The following is a 22917-nucleotide window of genomic DNA, read 5'->3' on the forward strand; positions in this document are numbered from 1 at the left end:
CACTTGGAAATTGCTATTATGTTTCATAAAGTCACAATGAAACGTAAGTAACACAATGAATTAAATGTGATTTTGAAGTAGTTTTTTTTTACAGTGCGTACAGCTTTTTTACGTCCAGTGCAAGCCATTTAAAAAAGAAAAAATCACTATAATGCACTACTTTTCCAGGCTAATTGCTTTAATGGAGTATTATTGCTGGATTATTGTCATGTTCAATTTGTGATTCCTGAGCCCACTTTTAAGTATGTCCTCTTCCTAGTGATCTTACAGCCTTCATTACTTTGTACAATTTTGTCATTATACTTTCTTAAAAGGATCGTTGACCCAGAAATCAAAATTCATTTTTCAAAACCTGTATGACTTTTTTTTTTCTTCTGCGAAACACAAAAGAAGAATAATAAGCTCCAAAAACACACAGAAAATCCCCATAATGCACCATTAAAGTTACTTGTGTGTTGTATTTCAAGTCTTCTGAAGCCATACAATAGCTTTGAAAGAAATGTAACTTATTCTCTGAACGTGTTGCTTAACAGCCATTCAGTTTGAATATAAAAGAGCAGATTGCTATAAATATCTCCTTTTGTGTTCTGCGAAAGAAAGTCGTACAGGTTTCAGAAGACACAAAGAGTGAGTAAACGATGACAGAATTGAATTTTTTTGGGGTGTTTAATCAAATGCTTTGTTAAACATTCAAGTTAGTTTTTGCTTACTGAATCATGTTGTAGGTGAAGAGGATCTCATGCTTTCTGATCCCATCTTGGTCTTGTTATTGCTAACGGATGACAACATTTCTGCTGTAATCCTCTAGGTCACTTTTATTTAGTTTGATGCAAACAGCTAAACAAACCCGAGTGGACATTGAGACCGATGACAGCGGCCATGTTTGATGTGCTTCCAGGATCAGCGCTCCGGCAAATTCCAAGTCTTTCCACTCGTTGCAAGCAGCCAAATGAAATATTTAAGCGCTCGCTGTGTCTGATGGAATGAGGTAGAGAGGACAATTAGAGCTGTAGTCTTATGTTTACTGCAGTTTAATGTCTGTTTCGGATGGTAATAAGCTGATATCATTGCTTGGTAATTAATAAGTGTTCAAGGGTTCTTTGGTATGATTCTAGCAGGATGTAATGGCGGTGCAGGGCTTTGCAGACTCGGGGCGTTTTGTGGTGACAAGTGGCATTTGTGGAATGCAAATTCACTGAGGAAATCAAAAGGACTCCCCTTACCCTTTAAAAAAGATTTCTTGTGTGGATTGATACAGAGTCATCATTGGTTTGATCTGCTGTTTTATTAAGGCTCTTCTTGGTTTTTTTAGGTCTAGTCCACTTTTACTGCCACGTCCCTTAGGAGTCTTGCTCCATGGTGGTAGTCCAGGATCGTAATCTAAGGATCTCTTCTTTAGTTACATGTACTTTTTATTGCAACATTTGCATTTGCATAACTGGTTACTTGACATTTAGCTGCTGACAATATGGGTGAATCTCACAAAGCCTGTCTAGATTAAATCTATATTTAATTGCAAAGTCAAATGGAAAAGATATTGTCTTGTGCTTAAAGGAAACAAAGCTTGTTTTAGATCCTTTACATATTTTAGCTAGTGCTGCTTTCTCATTACTCTATGATGAATAATTCGAGAGGTTAGATTGGTTTTGAAATATTGGTTATAGTTTCGTTCCAACCCTGCTGCAACACACATACCATGTAGTTTTCAAATAAGCCTAAGGACCTGATTAGTTGGATCAGGTGTGTTTAATAAGGGTTGGAGCTAAACTCTGCAGGGCTGTGGCCCTCTGGGAATTGAGTTTGACACCCCTGGTCTATAGGCTTAACTTTCTTTTTGTTTTTAATCTGAAGACCCTTTTCTTTTTATCAAAACGCATATAGAAGATGCAATATGAAAGGACTTAAAACAAGGATGAAAAGTTCCAGCTGAAGAACGCGTGTTTGGAATTCCGTAGAGTTGTCTATCACTTCTGTCATACTTTTAACGTGACTGGGTTGTGCCGGGGAAATGCCCTTCATCTCACTGTGAGAAGCGTTGTCATTCAGAAGCTTGTTGTGTGACTCACCGCATGGTTTGGCGTCTCCTTGTCTTTTTCCTCTCTGTTTCACTTTGTGCCTCTGTTCAGTCGTATGTCACAATTATAGTTGTCTGGGCATGATTTAGAATAAATAGTGTCCTTGTATTGTTATTCTCAGACTTAGTCTATAGCAAGCCTAGAGGATTTAGTTTTTAAAATAAACAAAATTACTTTCTTAATACACAGTCTTTGTTGTTCGTGTTATGCCAAAGACAAAACATTTGGCTTTTGTACTCTTTAATCAAAATGTAATAACTTGCTCCACCTCTGAAATTAATTTCCTTGTTGGCTGACATCAAGCTGCCTTGTTTGTTTAGCCCCTCCCCCAATAAATCCTGCACAACATAGGGCCCTATTTTTTTTTTCTTCCTTTTTTAACTTTTCTGGATTTCTTTTTCCCCCCGTTTTACTTTTTCTAGACTGTTTTAATGGTTAAATAAAATGTTATTAATCAAAGTCTAATTAATTGAAAACGTGAAACTTCCATAATTTGAAAGTTTAACAAATAAAAAAAAGTTAAGGCCATATGAAATGCGTGTTTCCCCCCTCAAATTTAGTTTTATTTTTACCAAATTCTGTGTTTTTCATTAATTTTGTGTTTTCATTTTAATGGTTTCATTTGTTGTTGTTTTTTTTTTTCAGAAATACTGTGTGTATTTCAATTTTTCTCTTAAATTCTGGAAAATATTTCTGGCAAATATTCCGTGTAAAGAATATTTTAACAATTTTATTATTACTAGTAGTTAGGGCTGGGTAAAAAATATTGATTCTCCGATTTTAATCGATCTTCAGTGTAACGCAACGATATCGATGCGGGAAATCCCCGAATCGATTCTTAATGCGCGTGCTTCACGTAAGAGGATATGAATATTCACCTCTCGTCCTGAAGGTGTCACCATCTTTCGAATTGCTCCACTAAAAAAAAACAACTGTGTGCACCCTATTATTAATATAGATGTGTATTTCAGTAATAAACGTAAGTAGGAGAGTTTCAGTTACCAGCATTTATATCAAAATATGGATCCCATGTCTGCAAAACTAACATTTTAAATGAAATATTGATAGCTAATCGATATCGAATCGAAACCATAAAAATAAGAATCGAATCGCAGAATTGGTCACAATACCCAGCCCTACTACTAGTAGTACTATCATTACATTAAGTAATATATTTCTGTTACAGTTTCTTCAAGTTAAACCAAACTTATATTTTGACGGGTTGCTGTGATGATCTTTAAGTTTGTTTGATTATATGATATGACGATAGTTTTTCTCACAAGAAATGGTAAAATGCTAATGAAGTGACTCTCAGAGCAGTTCTAGAGATGGTTCATGCTTCAGTATGTGTGTAGTAAACAAAACCGCGCATGTGCAGAACATGCAGAATTCATATTTAAATTAACCAAATATAATATTTTGCGGCTTGATATTCACAGGCACTACTAGTCCATATCATGTTTTGATTTAAGTGTACTGACATCTGATTTATTCATCCAAAATTTGCCAAATTCCGTGACATTCCGCGTTATACAGTAAATTAAATTATAACTGGATTCCGCGATTCCATCCACATTTTCTGCATCGCAGAAATCATAGAGCCCTAACAATCGTTTTTCTCATGTTTCTCTCAGAAATACGTCATATTGCTCTAGTAAATTGGGTTATGTTGACTGTAATAGCATGAAATTCTTATCCATAGCAGGGGTTCAAATATTGATTTTAGTTGAGAAAATTCAGAGTTGTTTATTTGTCGGCATCAGACTGTTGTCCTTGTCTAATTGTGATGTAATAGTTAATGGAATGCTGTGGAAGTCATTTCAGCCATGTGGGTCTCCAGACAGAACGGCTGGTAAAAACACCATGTTTAGCTGCATATGGCTGTCGACTCGGCTGCCAAATTTCCGAATTGCATTCTAGCGGAGAGTTTAAAGGGCAGGAGGGGAAAAAAAGCCAACAAATCGAAAGCAGGCGAAAAGAGTGCAATAATTGCATGCCATTTGTAAACGTTTTCCTTCTCCGACTGAGAGCCTTCGAATGATTGAAATTGTTCCACCAATTAATAGACTGGGACTGGATTTCCTGTTGGTTCAGCTGTTCTGCTGCAAGGCAAAGGCCGAGACTGTTGTGCTTACAAGCCATTGCATCTGAACTGCAACGGCCAGATAAGCAGGACAGCTGCGACAGAAATGCAGACGCAGGCTGTTTAAATAAGAACCCGACTGCACTGACCGCTGTGCTGTGCAATAGTTCAGACCAGGTGTGAAGATGTTAGAAGCGTTTAGGTTTGTTTTTCACGTCTCTGAGCAATAATGCTGTCTGTTTTTGTTGGGTTTTTTTTAACCTTGATTGACCAGATTGGACTGGGGGAAATGTGATCCAGGATCAGGAACTGGTTTGTGGTCCGATGCCAGCTGAGACAAGTCTGCGTATGACTTCCACCGCATGTCTGGCTGAAAACGAAAACATTTTGCGAGATGTTCCTCATTAGCACTCTTTAATTCTGTAGATCAGGAACAGCTTTTGAGACATTTCACACGGTTTTGTGGTCAGGCGGGACGATTTTTAATAGTAAACATTTGTATCAGTATTATGGAGGAGAGCAGTCCAGATTGTGGAGAAAGATTTGGGCCTAAGTCACTTTATTGTCAATACGAAATATGTTTTAGCTCTTCGTTTTGTTTATGCACATTATCGCTTGCATCCTAAAGTGGAAAAAACTTAATTTAATTAAGCATTTTGCCAAATTCCAACAGCAACCCAGTTCAATCCCACTTTGAATTTTCTGAAAGTTGTTAATGGAGAAAAAAAAAAAAAGTAAACTCCTTTGGAGTCCTATGAACCAGTTTAAAATAATTATATGTACATTATATGCCATTTTAGGGTTATATTTGTATTCAGTTTTGGTTTTAGATGCCTTTTGTAAAGCTAAAATGTTGCCAGCCAAGAGTAGCAAGGGTTTCTCTTTTCTCCTTTAACTTTCAGTTTTAAGTATATATAAAACCTCTTATGAATAAAATAAGTACATTTTAAGTGCTTTCTTTAATTTTACCTCACTATTGGACATTAAAGCAGCATGAACGTGATTCTGGACTTTAGTAGGCCCAGAAGAGCAGGTGTCCGGCCCTCGATCTAATGCAAGTGTAATACCCGTGCTTTAAACCATGATCTCACGAAATGTCATGCCACCTAGTGTAAGCACACTTAATCTAATTGTCTGTGTTTGACAGCAGTGTTGTGACCTCTGCCTGATCTCTTAACATACTCACCTCAACTAAATGTCTGTTTCTCATCTTGTATTAAGTAGGGGGTGTAAGAAAATATCGATACATGTGAGTATCGCAATATTTTGTTTGGCGATACTGTATCGATTCTCCAAAACAGAATATCGATATTAAAAAAAAAGAAAAAAAAAATCATACAAGATTCGTGGCAGTTGTTTCGTTTTGAGTTCATATTCTGAACTTAACCAGTGACAGGAAATACTTGTATCAGGGCACTCCACTAATGTTAGCTTTAATATAGTTTGCTGCCAGTAATGGAGGATGAAAGAATTGTTCCAGTTCTCGTTTCGATGTACAAAGCTGAAGTGTTAAGCTTTTGTGGTAATGTCCGCCCCGGGACCGCGGCGCGAGCGCAACCTCGGTTCTGCCGCTCAGCTGCTGCTTTCTCTTGTAATTCAGGGACGTTTTGTGCAGTTGGGGCAGTGCTCGCGTCGCGGTCTCTGCGATTCCACGCGGAACATAAATACAAACTGAAAAACCTGTGAAATCCAAGTTGAAAAGTTCTGCGAATGTTTAACATCTGTATTTTATTGTTTTACAATTGTTTTGTTTTCTTTAGGAATCCTGCAAGCACTTTATTTTTCATTGATATTAAGCAGATGTCATTTTTTGTTCAGATCAAATGTTAGGACATTGTATGTCACAATTGTAAACTTAAACTGTGAACCTTTAAAGTAGAGTTTATAAATTATATATTTTTATCTTTTTATAAAATACATTTTATACAAACATTTAACTAAAGAATCATGCAAGCACTTGAATATTTCCCCCTTTACTCGTACTCCACAAAAAGTGGTTCAGTAATGTTGAATGTTATAGGGACTGATTATTGCAAATGCAGATCGCAGTGTGTTCTGCAGTGTGTTGGTTAAACTATTTTAATTTTTTTTTTGCTAAGGTTTGCATATGGTGGTGTGTTCTTAATGACAGCTTTCCTAAAAAAATGTATATCCCAATATATCGCCTTGCTTACAGTATCGCAATATATCGTATCGCAACCCCTGTATCGTGATACGTATCGTATCGCCAGATTCTTGCCAATACACAGCCCTAGTATTAAGACCTACAGCTGTGTTGGGGTCACATTAGTGATTTGTCTGGTAATATTGGCCTAATTTCCTATTTCAATCTTTGGGGATTTCAATTTTAAATTGCATTGGATATTAAGACTTGTTTTTAGAGGACATATCATGATTTAAGTTTCCTTTCTTCCCTTATTTACAAATTGTGCTTTTTATTTTGGGAATAATTTGCTAATTGTTTCCTTTTAAGCACAGTATAATTCCTGTTTTTAGTGTAATTCTGGGGTGACATGTAGACTTAATCTAGACAGGTTTTGTGAGTTCCACTCATGTCGTCAGTAGCTAAATGTCATGTAAATGTTTTGTTTAGTTAGCCTATATGTCTGTTTAATTTAGTTAGATTTGCACTTAGAGCAAAAATAAAATGTATTTGCCAATGGACTAAAAAGTATGTAGGATAAAGATGTTCTTTGAAAGCAATACCTTACACAGGTTTTACACATATATTTTTACTTGAAAACAAGACAAAAACACTGAAGAAAAATGTACTGTCTAGTTGTTGGGTGAGTAAACCATCTTGTCCCCTCCGTTGTGTGATTGACCAACGGTCATAGTTTAAAATAGGCAAATATTGGTCTTTTATGGTCGATGTGATGTTCTTTCATTGGATTCAGTTTGTCTTTAAGAGCAGTGCTGTTTATAGTATACGACACTGATGGATTGTTAGGAAAATTAACTCTAAACTACATGCTGTTTATGGGTGATTCGGATGGGAAAGTACTTGTGTTGATCAGATAGAGGCAGTTAATGGTTTACAGTTGGAAAAGCATGCCAGGGTTGCTCTCTAGTGGGAATTAAATTGATAAATGACAATAGACTGAAATACATGTCTTCATTTGACAAACAGTAGATTTTATTAACCCTTCCCTGCTGGAAGATCACCAATTGTTTGTGTGTGAAATGAAGAATTTTGAAAGTGTTATGTAAAATGTATCCCAAAAATCAAGTCATTTTTCACATTGGTGTTGCTTTAGAATATGCGATTTTTAGCTAATTTTTATTTGTTTTCATAATTAATATTTTCATAAATCATTAAGATTGTGTATAAGTGATGCAGACCACATCTAATTTTTCTGCTCTATTGAACTTCTCACTTCAGCGGCGGCTGAGCAGATGAGACGTGAAGTATCTGCTCAAAGGTAAATTCGGGGGCTGTCGGCAGAGCCTCACACAACGGTGGTCCCGTTCGGGAAAAGATCTTAATGTTTACCTGTAGCAGCTCCAAGTGCACCTAGGCAGTCATCCAGGCTTCCTGAGGTCTGCGTTGTTTAGTCTGAGCCCACTGCCCCAGACCTTCCTCCACCGGTTCACCACGTCTGCTCATAGTGGTTTTTCCTTTTTGTTGAAGTGTTAAAGGTCTGGGTTATATGGCCCGGATCTTTGGGTTTCCCCTTCACATTTTGGAGCCATGTACCTCAGGAGAAGAGATATGTCTTCTCGTTGTTGTGGTTGATATTGTCTCCAAAGCAGTTTGTTTTTCATTAATACCGTATCGGCAGCCAAAGGACATTGTTGAGGGTTGGGTAAAGGATTTAGAGTTCAATTTGATGAAATCCTTCCTGCTGTGATTTATATGAAACATCCTGCATATCTTCATTAATTTCAGTCATCAAGTTAATCATAAGATAGCTTTACTTAAACTTTCATTCAACCTGAGTGTGAACAATCAGACAAATATGTGTGTTTTCAGATTGTCTTGTTTACTCCTCCCAAAATGTTTTGGTTCAATGAAATCTGGTCCATGGAGGTTTTGCTTCAACTAAAAGTGTAAATGTTACCATTTAAGACAATTTGTGTGCCGAAAGCAACCAAAGTAACTTTTTTTTTTTTTTTTTTTTTTTGATCATGCAAACTTAATGTTTTTAAAGTGTTTCCTCATATTTGGTTGTGATTTCTTTGTCCACACACACACTTACACACACTGCACTGTTTTCGTTACGTTCCATTTTAAAATGAAGCAATTTTAAAGCAAACTTGTGAGTCTTTTTGAGTGATTCATTACAAAGAACTATCTTTTTTACATTAATTGGACTGCATTTGTTGCGCAGTATATATTTGATTCATTAAAATCAAAGGTGGGGCAGTCGTGGCCTAATGGATAGAGTTGGACTTGTAACCTGAAGGTCGTGGGTTCGAGTCTCGGGTCCAGCAGGGATTGTAGGTGGGGGAGTGAATAACCAACACCCTCTCAACCCTCAATACCACGACTGAGGTGAGACCCTTGAGCAAGGCACCGGACCCCCAACTGCTCCCCGGGCGCCATCATTGGCTGCCCACTGCTCCGGGTGTATGTTCACTACTGTGTGTACACTTGGATGGGTTAAATGCAGAGCACATATTCAGAGTATGGGTCACCATACTTGGCTACACACCACTTCCCTTTCCCCCCTTTCCCTTAAAAAGAGCCAGCTCATGTGCTTATCAAATATTTTGCTGGACCAAAATGGTTCATAAGGTTCTTTTTTTCATGAATTGGACTACTGTGGTTGTGCTACATGTTTTTTTATTCTTTAAACAGAATTGGTTCATAGGACTCATTTGTTCATGAGACACACTGGTTGTACTTTTCATTTTGTCAACTCCGTTGAAAACATTGTCATTTCTCTTGTCACATTCAATTCAAATTGCAAACTTGCATTTATAACTAAAATTACTTTTAAATGATTCGTTTATCTTTGCAGTGGTGATTCAAGGTTATGTTGTTGCAGTCAACCTATTTGTGACTAATTTTGATTTTGTTCTCTACAGTTAAACCACATTTTATGGTGTGTTTCTGCTTTTGTCACTCGATCAGGGAATTATAGTTTTGATTGACTTGTCAAAGGTAAATGCACTTGATTCAGACACTTTTCCACCAGCTGAATTATTTAGTAAAGGTGAAAATGTTCTCCTTCAAGCAAGCTTTCGGTATCAGTATTGGCCAATTCCTTGATTTGCAACCTGAAAGAAATGATTCACAGTCTGAGATGGAAACCACAGAGGAATTGTGGGATAGCCACTGATGGTCCTTAAGTCTCTTGTTTTCTTTCAGTCTTATGTGGAGTTCAGTTTGTGACTAAGTGGTCTCTTAGACCTCTGACTAAGAGACTGACCTTTGGCATTTTAAAGAAGGCGGTGGAAAATGGATTCCAGAACTCAGATCCAATCTGATAATGTCTTCGTGCCTCCTGTAGCACTTATGGTAGCAGTATCTCGATTGGTCACAGTTCTCCGTTGATAAGCGCACATCTTGACTCAGATGTGAGCTCGGCCAAACAGGATGCCAAAAAGCGGCCCTAATGAATGAGATACCAATCCAGTGAGTGAGAAAGTAAAACTAAATCCTTCCTTATTCACGAAAATCACGAAAGGGGGGAAACCGGAGAGTGTGGTAGCAGGAAGCGAATTCGAGATTACACCTAGCTCTCCACTAACAACGAGACGACCTCTCCACCCTTCTCTCCTTTCCTCCGTCGTCTTTCCTGTACTGTTTTAAGAAGCGAAGTAGGAAGGCGTGGCGGAGAGAAAGGAAGCCTTTTGTTTACAGACGAACAATGCTGTGAACGAGAGCGTGCGGCCCTAGAGCTGGAGACAAAATACGTCTGCAGACGGGCAGGGCAAGGCTGGGCCGGTCCGCAGATAGTGTGAGGGGAAGCGGTGTAAGAGAGAGACTGGGAGGAAGGAGGCCTGCATTCCAGTGAGGTGCCTCAGCCTGTTTGGAGTGACTGGATTATACATTCAGAAAGTCAAGGATGAACTCATGAGCAGACCTTTCAGTCAGACGACCATTTTGTTCTACCACAAAAGAAAACAAAATAAAAGCTTTGTTGCTTTTAGCCCATGTTCGTTTATTTTATTTTTTTCTTTCCCCCAGACAATATTTTAAACCTTTCTTTTCAGGTATTATTAGTGTTGTTTTTGGCGGCCTGTTTTAATTTTAGTTTTAGTCTAGTCTTTGTGTGAAGCTGTCATTTTAGTTTTTATTAGTTTCACGTTCATACTTTTTTTATTTTAATTTTAATTTTTTAAGTCTAGTCAAGCTTGTCAACTAAAAGTCTGAGCATTTTAGTCTTATTTTAGTCAGAATTATCCATGACATTTAATCTAGTTTTCGTCAATAAGTTTTTTAGTCTCTTTTTAGTAATGCAGTTCTATCTAACCCAGACAATATAGTATAAGTACCTAGTAATATAGACGAAACCAAAATGTTCTTTTAACCAAGAAGACGGTACAAGGAAGGAAGACGCTCTGATTTGAATTTACAACATTTATTTTACCAACCAAACATGTTAGAAGTGCACACATCTCCCAAAGACGAACGAGAGCCGACCATCGGTCCCTTTCTCTGTGTCAGACTTAACTTTGTTGTCTTCTAAATAATACCGCGAGTCTTGAGGAAGTTACGTCGTCTGCGCAGTGCGACCTGATGCAGCCCCTGAAGTGAGACACAGGAAACAGAAATACTGCAAAATAATAACGCGACTAAATGAGACGAAATAACGTTATAACATTTCGTTTAGTCTCGTTTTGGTCAACGAAAATGAAGAGACTCGTCACGTGATAAAGGTTCGTTGACAACGATATTTAGTCATAATTTTCGTTGACTAAAGCAACACTAGGTATTATGAGTCTTTATTCATAGAAAATATAGCTGCCTGTGTATTTTTAGAGAGGGATCATCATATTTCAACGTCTGTGGCATCAAAAAGTTTATAGTTCAGCCTTATTTTGAGGAAACATTATGGTTAGTTTTCCATCTCAGATTTATTATATCCCAAAGTATTAATTATCTGAACAGTGTTTGGTTTTTCAGTGCTTTTTCTCTCACACCCCCACTTCCTCTCCAGTATTGTGTACCATGATGCAGCTTTCCCATTATTTAACCACAAACCCCTTTTTTTTTTTTTTTGTCAACCCCCAATTCGTCTCACAAATCCTTGTGTCCTTTCCCATCCATCAAACTTCTTTGGGAAAAGACTTCTTTCCAGTCCATTGGTGGTTGATGACTTGTCACATCATTATTTTTTTTTATTGTTTCCGAGCTCTTTTTATGGAAATTAGTCTGGAGTTTAATGTCTTGGGTGTTATTTAACAGCGTCATATGGTAGCATGGTAGACACATACGTACATATCAGGCCTTCCATTTTCTTTTTGTTGCTCTCTGTTGGAGACAGTCCATCTTTTTGTCCCTGTAGTCGAACCTCAATTTATGGAAGAGCAGTTTTTCATCAAACAGACGTTAAGGACAATCTTACATCACACCAAACCAGTTGAGCTTGTTAGTAGTTGAGCTTTGTAAACCTTTTGGGGAACACATCTCAAAGGAAAGATGAGATTTGGTGGATTGAACTATGGCATTCTCTTCATAAACGTCTGGGATTCGGGATTAGCCGAGAACAATGAACATTGTACCATAGTTGGCATGTTTTGACGACGTACAAAAGTGTTTTTGACAGATAATATTTGTCTTCTTGCTCAAGCGACGGGTCCAGTCATATCCACTTCACCTCTCCTCTTTTCTTCTCTCTTGTTTTTGTACATGTATTCACGGAAAGCATGACACAAGACTCCCAGCATGACCAATAAAGTATTGATGTGCTGCCCTGTACGTGTGATCAACTACATTGTCTTCTTTTTCCATAGAAAGACGTGATCGACTTGTCAGGAAATTGCCTAGTTATTCACAAGGCGTCCACTGCACCAGACACGAAGAGCGATAACATCTAAACTTCAATGCTATTTTGGGCTCCTTGGTATCTGAGTTAAAGTCAAAACCATTGGAGTACATCCTGTTTTTCTGTTGTGTTTAAATGGTTTAGACGAGGTGGTACATAGAGGTTCTTTGGCAAAAGTTTTAGCAGCATGATGGTTACGTATCTAGACTGTCTAGTTTAGTTTTGTCACGTTTAAATTGGTTTTCCCTCTCACGTTTGCTTTGGTCTCATTTTAAGACTACTTGGGAGATAAAACATCAAAAAGCAGTCCTTTCGCCACTTACAGAGTCTGCGTGTGTGATTCAGAGAACAAGAATGCACGAACGTGACACAGAAAAAGAAAAGCAGAATGGAAGAAAAGGGCCACGTGTCATGGGAATGATAATGTATGCATCCTGTAGAGCTGGAAGCTAGTCTTCTGTGGGAACGAAGCCCTTTAGAAAGTCCTTACTTTTCCAGAAGTCCTTCGAGACTTTCGCAGCTCTTGTATGCCTCGGATATTTTCACACCGCTTCTCGATGTAGATCCATGTGCATTTGTTTCTTCTTTTCATCAATGTTTTCCGGGGGATTCTCCGCTGTCTGTGTCTCTCCATTGAGTTCTACAGATCACATTGCAGTCCTATCTTTATCTTCCAGCCATTCTTGACGCAAAGAAGGTGTTTGTGATGGACACAGATGCACGTTGAGGTCGCTTTGTCCTACTCTTCCAGACTCCTTGATAAGGGCAGAGCGACGGCTGGTGGTACTGACCGTGTCACTTCCTTTTCCTGGTATCAGACTGCTATCTGCCACCCGCAAGCCGCTTCTTTTTGCTTCCACAGCTTAAATTAGCTACTCTCTTGCCCTCTGGAGCTGAACAAACACACAAAGCCACACACAGTTAGTCCAAGGACAACAAACAGCGCTGTCTGACTCCTGCCAAGTTGAAAATGCATCTGAAAATGGCTTTTTTTTGTCTTATTCAGGGAGTCAGTTACATCGAGTACCCTAATCATCTATCTAAGAGCTGTGGGAAACCAGAAACTGCAGCTCAATTTCATCACTGCGTGTTAGCTCTTCACATTGTTTTGTGATGCATTTCCATGCATATATTAATTGTCTGAACTTTTAAATTCATTTTTGGCCCTTTTTTTTGGTGTTTAGAATTTCTTTTTAAATATTTCTAATTTGTTCAGTTTGGTTATAAAAATGCTTATTCTGTTTTTGCAAATCCCTGAAGAAATCATTATTATGCCTTGCAATGCACCTTATAATGTAATGTACAATCTCATGAATAATTGTAACCACAGTTAAATATAACATTCATCAACTGATTTGGTATAATTATTTACGACAAGATCTAATGTAAAATGCAAATTATGAATCATTAGAATCTGTTTTACCCTGGCTTTATGTGAAGTGTTACTCATGAATTTCAGCAGGGTGTGGTATCTTCTCAAAATGTTAATTGGAAAACGTAACAATTTAGAAACACATTTTTAAAGCATTTTAAAATAGTAGCTTAAAATGGGTATATTACAAGGCCGAACAAACCCCTAGTATTTAATAAAAGATCAATTTAGTTTTGTTCAGGTGCTGTTAACTTTATAGCATTACAGCGTTCTTTTCTTTGTGTTCAACACTCAGTAGGGAAAGCATTGCTGTCAAGCGTTCAGTGTCTTTGGTTTCGAGTAGCTGTTATTATCTGATGCACTAAACTAGTGTCGCAAATTTCAAGAGCGTCTCCGAAATCAGTCAAACCTTTTTTTAGTTTACTTTAAAGACAGGAAGCAGATAAACATTGACAGGTTTTTATCCGCAGTTCACTGCCAGCACAGCGCTGTCGCATCTATTTATATGATCTCACGCATTGATGTTTTATGTCTGATGAATTGATAAGTGTGTTTTAGTGGCCGTGAATCACTCCATTCATAAATGAACATCTGTGGCACGGCAGATGCTGTTGCTCGGAGGACAGATGCGTCGGAATTTCACTTTGCGAGTGATTCACAGCCAGACCGATGAAACTCAAACGTAGGAATGAAGACTGGCTGCATTACACACCGCTAGTTCACTATACATCTCACAGAAATATTGATCTGTCACTGCAGACCACGAGGAACGGTGCTTTATGAACTATTACTGTGACTTTCTCAGCTGCGGGATTGATGTTTCATTAACTGTTTGAGTGCATTTCACTCAGGGAATTTGGCATTGTTCCTGATTTAGGAACTTCAATTAGTTAATGACTTCAGTAAAAGGAGATGCCATATTTATAGTCAAAATTAAATTAGAATTATTTACATATTTGCTTAAATACAGTCTTGGACTTACTGTGAATTAAAAAAAAAATCTAAATGATTATTTAAAATTTATTGTAAATGACTTTCCTTACAGATGACATCAAGCTTTTATTTATTTGTTTATTTAATATAAGTTCTCCCCTTTAACTGGCTATGTTGCATCCACTTTTCACAATCCATTCAAATAAAATGGTACTTAATTTGTTTTGCTGAACATCCTGTTTCTCTTGGAAATCAGATTATGAAGTAAAATAACTGCATGTTGACTTCAGTTTAATGCAAATGAAAATGAGGTTATGGTAGATAATTATACTTTAGTTGTGTAAATGAGTATTGATTGCTCAGTCAACAAAACTTTGAAAGATGTCTTTGCACATTTGAAGTGGACTAAACTTTTAGAAAACATGCATCGTGTAAATTAAGAGAGTGAAAATACTATACTTCCTCTCAGCCCAAAAATGAAACTTTGCTGAACTTTTACTTTGGGGCAATTTAAGATTACATCAATTGCTTCATGTGAAAACATCACATCTTGTGACGTGAAAAGCTTTGTAAGAAAAAAAATCCAATGCACGTCCGTGATTCATAATAACGCTTCCTCCAGCGAAAAAGTCCATCTCCTGTTGTCCTCACATCAAAATCTGCCAATGTATTTAGAACAGTTTGGACTTATAAACGGGGCTTAATCTGTGCTTATTTCTCTCCTGATTCAGTCACGGTGAGTGTTTCACTGGAGAAGAGTAATCAACGGTTTGAAGTTAAAAATGCCTTAATGATGGATATGTTTCTAACAAACTTGCATTTTTTCACTTCATAAGACATTAATTAATGGTCTGGATTGGTGTGGATTGTGGTGATTTTATCAGCTGTTTGGACTCTCATTCTGACGGCACCCATTCACTGCAGATAATCCATTGGTGAGCAAGTGATGTAATGATACATTTCAGAACAAATCTGTTCCAATGAAGAAACTTATCTTGAGGGTAAAGAGAATTCATTTAACTCTCATGTATTGTTCCGGGTCAATTTGACCCGTTTTGATTTGAGTTGTCGGAAATATCAGTTAACTTTGTTTTTTCTTTACATTTTGTGACTTTTTCCTCATTTAGGGTCATGAACATGCATGCAAAGTTTCAACATGCTGATGTGTTTTGACATGTCCAAAAAATTGTTACGTTCCCGGGTCAATTTGACCCGCCTGTTTTAATGCTCTAAGGCAACTCTACAGACCCAAAATAATAACATTTCTTGGTTCAATTTTGTTATTTTAGTTTTTCACTATCCTATGAAGCAAAAAAGTAGCTTTTCCCCACTCATTTCAATACAGAAAAATATTTTATCAGCCAACGATGGTAAAAATGAGCTATAGTTTCTTTTTTCAATCTATCTGAAATACTATTTAACTCGTTGTTTTTCTTCAAGTTTTGTTACTTTTTGTCATTTAGGGTCATGCACACACATACAGTTTCAACACAGTGTTGTGAAATGTACATACAGAAATTATTATACATTTGTGATGTTCGTGGGTCAATTTGACCCGCATAGGCATCCATTCAAAAGCAACTGAAATGCACACAAATAACAACAAATTCCTTTGTTGTATTTCAGAGCTTTTCAACTCTAGTCCTGAAGTGCCTCCTAGTGTCATTGTCTTGAGTTTAACAACTTCTTAATTTCAAAGTTTGTGAAAACAAAAACACTTATTTTTTTTTTTGCCTTTTAACTGTAAGTCACAGTTTTTGAGCATAGACATAAAAATGCCTTTTCCGGCTAAAATTGTTATAAAACTTGAATACTTCAGAGCACAGACTTAAGATTGGTATCTTAAGGTGAAACATCACAGGTTATTGTAGAAGTAAAAAATTGTTATAAGTAAATTTATAAAAAAGTTATAGAAGTTTAAATGTATGAATTTAAAATATAAAAATATATTTTTATATTTTATATAAAATAGCAATTTTACAAAACATATTTGCCACCAAATCTTCAAGAAAATCAAAGCCAATCATCTGAACAAGTTTTGTGCCAAATTTTAGGTTGATATCTCAAAAAATGAACTTAAGTATGATTTTGTGGATGCAGTACCAAACGTTTCCACTCGATGATATACAGGGACTCTTGATTTCCATTTATTGTTTGAGCGTTCTGAACTATATATTTCCATACTCTTTAAAATATTTATGAAGTAGACATCCTATTCAGAAATAGTTTGGGCAGTAACTTTAATATTTGATTTGAATTCTATCTCTAAAACATACTTCTAGAATAAGAGCGTGTTTGGCACCATATCACAAATGGAGAATCTATCGCTATTTATCTACTGCTCTGTCATTTCTTTGAAAAACAGTCACCCCAATATGAAAACTAGAGTCCGAAACCTTTCAAATTATATATAATTAAAGATTACTTTAGGTTTAGACCAAGATAGTATCTTTAAAAAAATGTGCAATCGCAAACATCTCACAGGTCTGGGGGAGTGGCAGTCAAAAATAGTGGTTAAAAACATTTTTATAAATCATAAATTCAGATATTCATTCCTTGAAATGTGTAAAAAGTACTGATATTAAAAGTTTGATTGTACTTATGTTTTTTTTTCATGTCATAATTTTTGTGGAATTACATTGAATCCAATAAGGGTTAATTAGACCCGGACCATACAGGAAGTCACCCGTTCTTGAACAGTACATGAGGGTTAAATATAGTGCCCACTCCAAGTCTATTAGAAGGGCAGTTGCTACATATGCCAACTGCTACTGTGCTCATAATTCAGTTGTTTTCACTCATAGTTAAATTTTTTGTACTCGTGCCTAAATGCTCTGTTACTAGTTCTTCGAATTAGTCTCTGATACAGACACTGTTGCTTAATGTCAATAATTGATCGATTTGAGTGCAGACGAGGTGTTGAAGGCGCTGTGTGTGTGAGTGAGACTTCCATACAGAGAGAGAGGGCAATACATTCCAGATGGTGGAATGATGAGGTGGGTTTCACTGGAACGTTAAACATTCCCAGGGATATTTGCAGAGAGAAATTCTTCCTCGACTGCGAAGCAAGCATGTTTCCTTTTTATCCGATCCTTCTCTCTCCTCTTTCTCTTGCCATCTCACTCCCTTCTCTTGGACTCGTCGCTATCATCACCTGCTGCAACTGTTCGAACCCGTCACACAACCCGTCACGTCTTCGCTTTTCCTGACACACTGGCTTGATTATTGTATTACTCTTTATTTCTAAGAACTCTTTTAAAATGAGTATTGACTGTCTATAGATGTACATGTGTGAGTTGAGGAACAGCTGTGGCCGTGCTGCAGACAGAATCAATAGCAGTCTCAGTATGGGTGTTTCCGAGTCTGTTTGGATTTGCTAAGTAAAGTCTGCAGCTCACCTGCACATCAACATTTTCTCGGCCCTTTAACCTCCTCCACACATTCCAGTTATTCTTACCGTCTCGGCTTTCTTACATCTGGAGTGGCGACGTGCTGTAGATTTTGTGTGAATACCTCAAATGTTGTTCTCCTGCTCTCTAGTTGCCCTTCATTCCTGTCGTCACATTTTCTGTTGCAGTCTGTCCTCCCTTTTTTAGTTTTTCATCTCAAATCAAATGTCTGTCTGCACTAGTTTTCTTTTTTCCTCTCTCACACTTAATCTCTCTAAATTCGTTTTGTAATAGTGATATATTTATTTCCTGGTACTTTTTTTTTTTATTGATCAAAATTGCATACATATCATTTGATATTGGGTATTTAATTGCTTATGCTCATTTTCCTGTTTTTGTTTTATTTTATTAGGGCTGGTAAGTGATCAAATTTGGCTGAGAAATTACTCCCAAAAGATAATTTCATTGTTGTGTAAAGCCTCAAACAGACATTAGAAAAAGTAGCTTCAACAAGAAATATTTAGTTTGATTAAAATTGATTACATTTACTCTTTTGGAGGGTGAGTAAATGATGACATTTGTCATTTTTGGGCGGGTGAACCTAACTATACCTTTTAATAATTTATTTTATTAATTTTATTATTACTATGGTTGGAAATCGTCGTAGAAGCATTATAGCCGTGACGGCGGCTAATAAATATCAGATCATTTAAATCGTTATTTAAAACTACAAAAAGGAGACGACAACGGAACAGGAGAGGATGGCATTCTTTCCATCTCCACAAGGACGTGTACCACGGCAGATCAACATTGTTTGTCGCGGACAACTACTGATGTATAATGCTATGTAGTATAATAAATGATAAGACTTGTTCTTTGCTTTGTTTTATTTTAAATAAGGTGGTGTAACATTAAACTATATTACAGTGCTCATAAACGCTCTCAAAACTCAAGTACATACGGAGGGAGGGGTTCTAGCAGACCAATCACAGCGCTTGCGGTCCGCGTAGAATTGACACGCTGTTAGATTTTTGGAGCGGTGCACGTCAGGTACGGCGCAGGCCTGTGCGTCTCTGCGTAGGTTTGACGCAGAAGTATAAATTGGGCTTTAATCGTTGTAATTGTCCCCAAATGCTCCTTGTATTGTGTCTGAGACTTTTAAAAAACACTTAAGTTTTCTGTCACAAACAGGGCATTTCTCACCCTTAGTCTCTGTTGATAATTTTGTTTATGAACGCTTTTCAGCTTTGTTGCTATCCGTAAGTGTTCCTTGACCTCTTGACATTCTCACAGATGTCAAAGGAAGAATAAATATCCCCCTGGAGTTGCCTGTGGTATCGTATGGGAAGCTTTAAACTGAAATCTCTTGTTAACTGACTGCACAGGCCAGTTTGAAGAAAGAAGAACTTTTTTAGTTTTTCTTTTTTAAACTCTTGAGTTAAGCTGAATGTAGGCCAGGGGTCGGATGTGGATCAGAGGGTTTTATTTTTTTTTAATACTTTGCATCACTAATACATTGTGAGCTTGATCTGGGAGTGCTGAGCGCCGTAAGAGCCGTGCTATGGATTTAAACACTTTTTTTTATCTGCTGTTTGAACACACTGAGATCCTAAAAATACAGAACTCGGAAATTAAAAACATCTACCACTATGAGACCTAAATCCCCCTGGACTCATTTTGTGCACTGCAGAAAAATCACTTTTATTAGTCATTTTCTTTAATATACATAAATTTATTTGATAGGCAAAATTGCATAAGATGTTAGTATTTGTTTTCAGAGAATGTGTTGAATTAGGTTAGTTGTACCTATCACATTGGTAAATTCTCGTTTGAAGTATAAATAATACTTTTTTATTATTATTAACTAAATTTAAAAAGGGGATATGAAGTATAAAAAATATATAAAAAATAATACCTTAATTCAAGAGATATTCTGTAAAAAATATTTAGTTTAATTTAAATCAATCTTGTTTTAAGGATGTTTAGATTTTTACTGTAAAACAATAAAAATTGCATTCTGATTCAAAACTGTTTTATAACCAGGGTTTGAAATTAACACCCGCCAAATGTGTCAAATCACTAGCCAATTTGGCAGTTAACGTTACTTTTCGTAAGTTATGTTCACACATTAATGTCTTGGAAGTTCATGCAAGCCAAGTCTGCGCAGGTTTAGCACTGAACTCATGACACAGCATGACATTATCAAGTATATTGCAAAAACCAAACAAAACACACCTACAGAGTGCACGCATACACGACATGATTAAGTCTGGTTAGACTAACTTAGTGCATGTTCTTTCACTCAAAGATTCAGTCTATTAATATACAGTACATTCAAAATAATCACATGATTCAAGATAAGGGGGTAGAAATTGTATATATTTATATCAGTTCATATAGTTAATCAATATCACACGAAGAGTGCCGTTTTTCCTTAAAAAAAAAAAAATCAGGTTACAAATGTGATATTGATTTTATACAACAGTTCAATAAACAAGTTAATATCAAGAGACTTACATTTTAGACACCATATTGTCTGTTTTTGCTCTTTCGCCAACATAAAACATTCCAAACACAGCCACAGCGCTGTTGTGCGTCTCTGAGCAACATGATGGTGTTTTGTTCCTGAATGAATCAACCGTTTAAATGATTGGGTTCAATCGCAACGAATCAGTGACTTGCTGCTACCTGTTGCCGGTTTTAATTTCACATTTAAAATATCTTTTCATTTTTTAAATCTCAGTATTCAACATTTCATGTTTAAAATATCAAAACATTATGCATTTGTAAGTTCAGGTTAAAACGATCCATGTCCCTATAAGTTGCATTAACGTGTAAATGCATCTAAATGCCACTTCAGATGCATCTTCTGTAAAGATGAATTTTCTTGATACTGATTTCATTTTAGTAACAGATTAAATGTATTATAATTGACTGATTACATGTAAGAATTTGACTCAAGAATATCAAAAACTTTCAGCTGTCCACAGATATCAGCACAATAACACACTCAGCAAAATATTGTCTAATTTTTATCGATACAATCCCAGAAAAGAGAATTTTGTCAATATCGCACACCCCTAGTGTTGACACAAAATTATTTGCAACAGTCGCTTTGTCACGTCCAGTGTGAGCCTCAAGCTGTAGGTTTATTTCCCTTTTTTTCTTTTTTTGGCTAGTAGAAGTTATGAATGGCCGGTAACTTAAACAATTAGTAGCCAAAGTGGCTGGTGAGTGAAAGTTAATTTTAATCCCTGTTCATAACGTAAATCACTGTGATTTTACATGTTTGGCAAATATCTATTTTGATCCAAAATGTCCAAATAACAATGAGTGACAATTTTTCCTCTTTCTCTTTACAGTTCTGTGCGCAAAGAACCTGGTGAAGAAAGACTTCTTCCGTAAGTATCCGACCTTCATAAATACTGAGAATGTGTTTCTGAAATCTAGTGAACTGTGAGAGCACTCTATTCCCGTCAGCATATCTCAGTGCAGTGTTTTAGCAGAGGCTCATCTGTTAAAAGTGTGCAGAGAGAGATAAGTGCTCTTCCCCCACGAGACACCAGAAATGTGGGTCAGTTTGGGGAGACAAAGCAACCGCTGGTTGACACATGTATACTCTCCTCGGTTTCTCTGCCTCCACTCTCTCTACCCTGTCAAACACAAACAACCAAGCCCACATCTGAATCGCTGATCAGATATCAAGGAGAGAGACTGACGGTGTTGGGAGGAGGGAAGAGAGAAAAAAAGGAGAAAGTCAAAAAGAGAGTAGCAAAAATGTGATGCTGGTAGAGGACTGAGGTTTAGCAGACTGTATGTGGTTAAATTAAGACTACAGTCCCTCTGCTCTTGTTTGTAAACCTGCATGCATGTCTTTCCCTTCCTGCTCAGCCTGCAGTTGAATTCATAATCACAAATAACAATATAAAAAAAAAAAAGTGAGAGGAAAAAGTGTTTTGGGAAAACGTGTTTGTTAGGAATAGGGTTATAATATTATAATTCTGGCTTGTACTGATGTGCTGATGGCCAATTTTAGATTAGAATTAGATTAGCTTGTCTCATAAAAAATAAAATGATACATACTAAAAGGTAAAAAGTGTTTTTGTCATTGTAAATGTTGTGATGCTCAAATGGATTGAAGTGTCACAATATTATAATATAAATTGTGAAATCTAGATATCTGCTAATTTTGAAATTATATACTAGAAGATATTTTCAATACTAAAGCTTTTATCTAGAATGTTGCTTGTGCAATCAAAGCAGTTCAGTTGTTTTTATGAATGCCAATATTAAATGACCACCATACAGTGTTGATGAAATAGAAATACTTTCTAAAATTAACGAGAATAAGAGTAATCTTGCTTTGTCTTCAGATACACACATTAATTACATTTTATTGAATTTCTTTCATTTAAATTTTACCAGAAAACATTTTAGAAATTTTATCAGCATGTTAATTTAAAAAATCTTTTTTGTTTGCTTTTTTTTTTTTATTTTATGTAACCCTTGTATTATTCAGGGTTCCCACGCTTCTTGAAAGTACTTAAATTTCAGACATATGGATTCAAGGCCTGGAAAGTACTTGAAAACAAACATGGGTCCTTGAAAGTGCTTGAATTAAATTTGAAATTTTGTTTATGGCACTATTTAAAAATTTGTCCTATATGTGCTGTCAAAGACAGAACGAAACAGCACTAATGATTGGGGTGGTGGAGATGGGGTAGCGTGAAAAAAACAAACAAACAAAAAAACTCACTCCCTCAACGTGTGTCCCGCTCCCGCAAACATTAGAATATAAATGGTGCTTTTAAAAAGTCCTTGACAGGCCTTGAATCTGGTCTTCATGAAAGAGTGGGACCCCTGATTATTGCAACTCCGTTTTTGCCATGAAGATAACCTGAGATGCTGATATGGCAATTAAAAATAAATTACTACTACTACTCTTTCATTGTAATAAAAAATAAATAGAATCATTAAAAACCATAATGTAGCGATTAAAAAAAATTATACAATTTTAATAAAATAACTTAAGCATTTTATCACAAGTCTGTAATATAAAATGTGACATTTTCAATAATATGAAAGGATCTTAATACTTTCTGAATGCACAGTAAATAGTATATATTAT

General features: G+C 36.5%; 1 protein-coding gene across 1 annotated transcript in view; it reads left to right on the forward strand.

The window, feature by feature from the left end:
• LOC306868868 (E3 ubiquitin-protein ligase SMURF2) overlaps window positions 1–22917 on the forward strand; it is a 71019-nt gene that overhangs the window by 2535 nt on the left and 45567 nt on the right. The window contains exon 2 of the mRNA XM_079415303.1: window positions 21152–21190. Within this exon, the coding sequence (XP_079271429.1) occupies window positions 21152–21190 (39 nt within the window). The remainder of the gene's footprint in view (window positions 1–21151; window positions 21191–22917) is intronic.

This window comes from Barbus barbus (genome assembly GCF_936440315.1).
Source record: "Barbus barbus genome assembly, chromosome: 4".
Classification (NCBI taxonomy): Eukaryota; Metazoa; Chordata; class Actinopteri; order Cypriniformes; family Cyprinidae; genus Barbus; species Barbus barbus.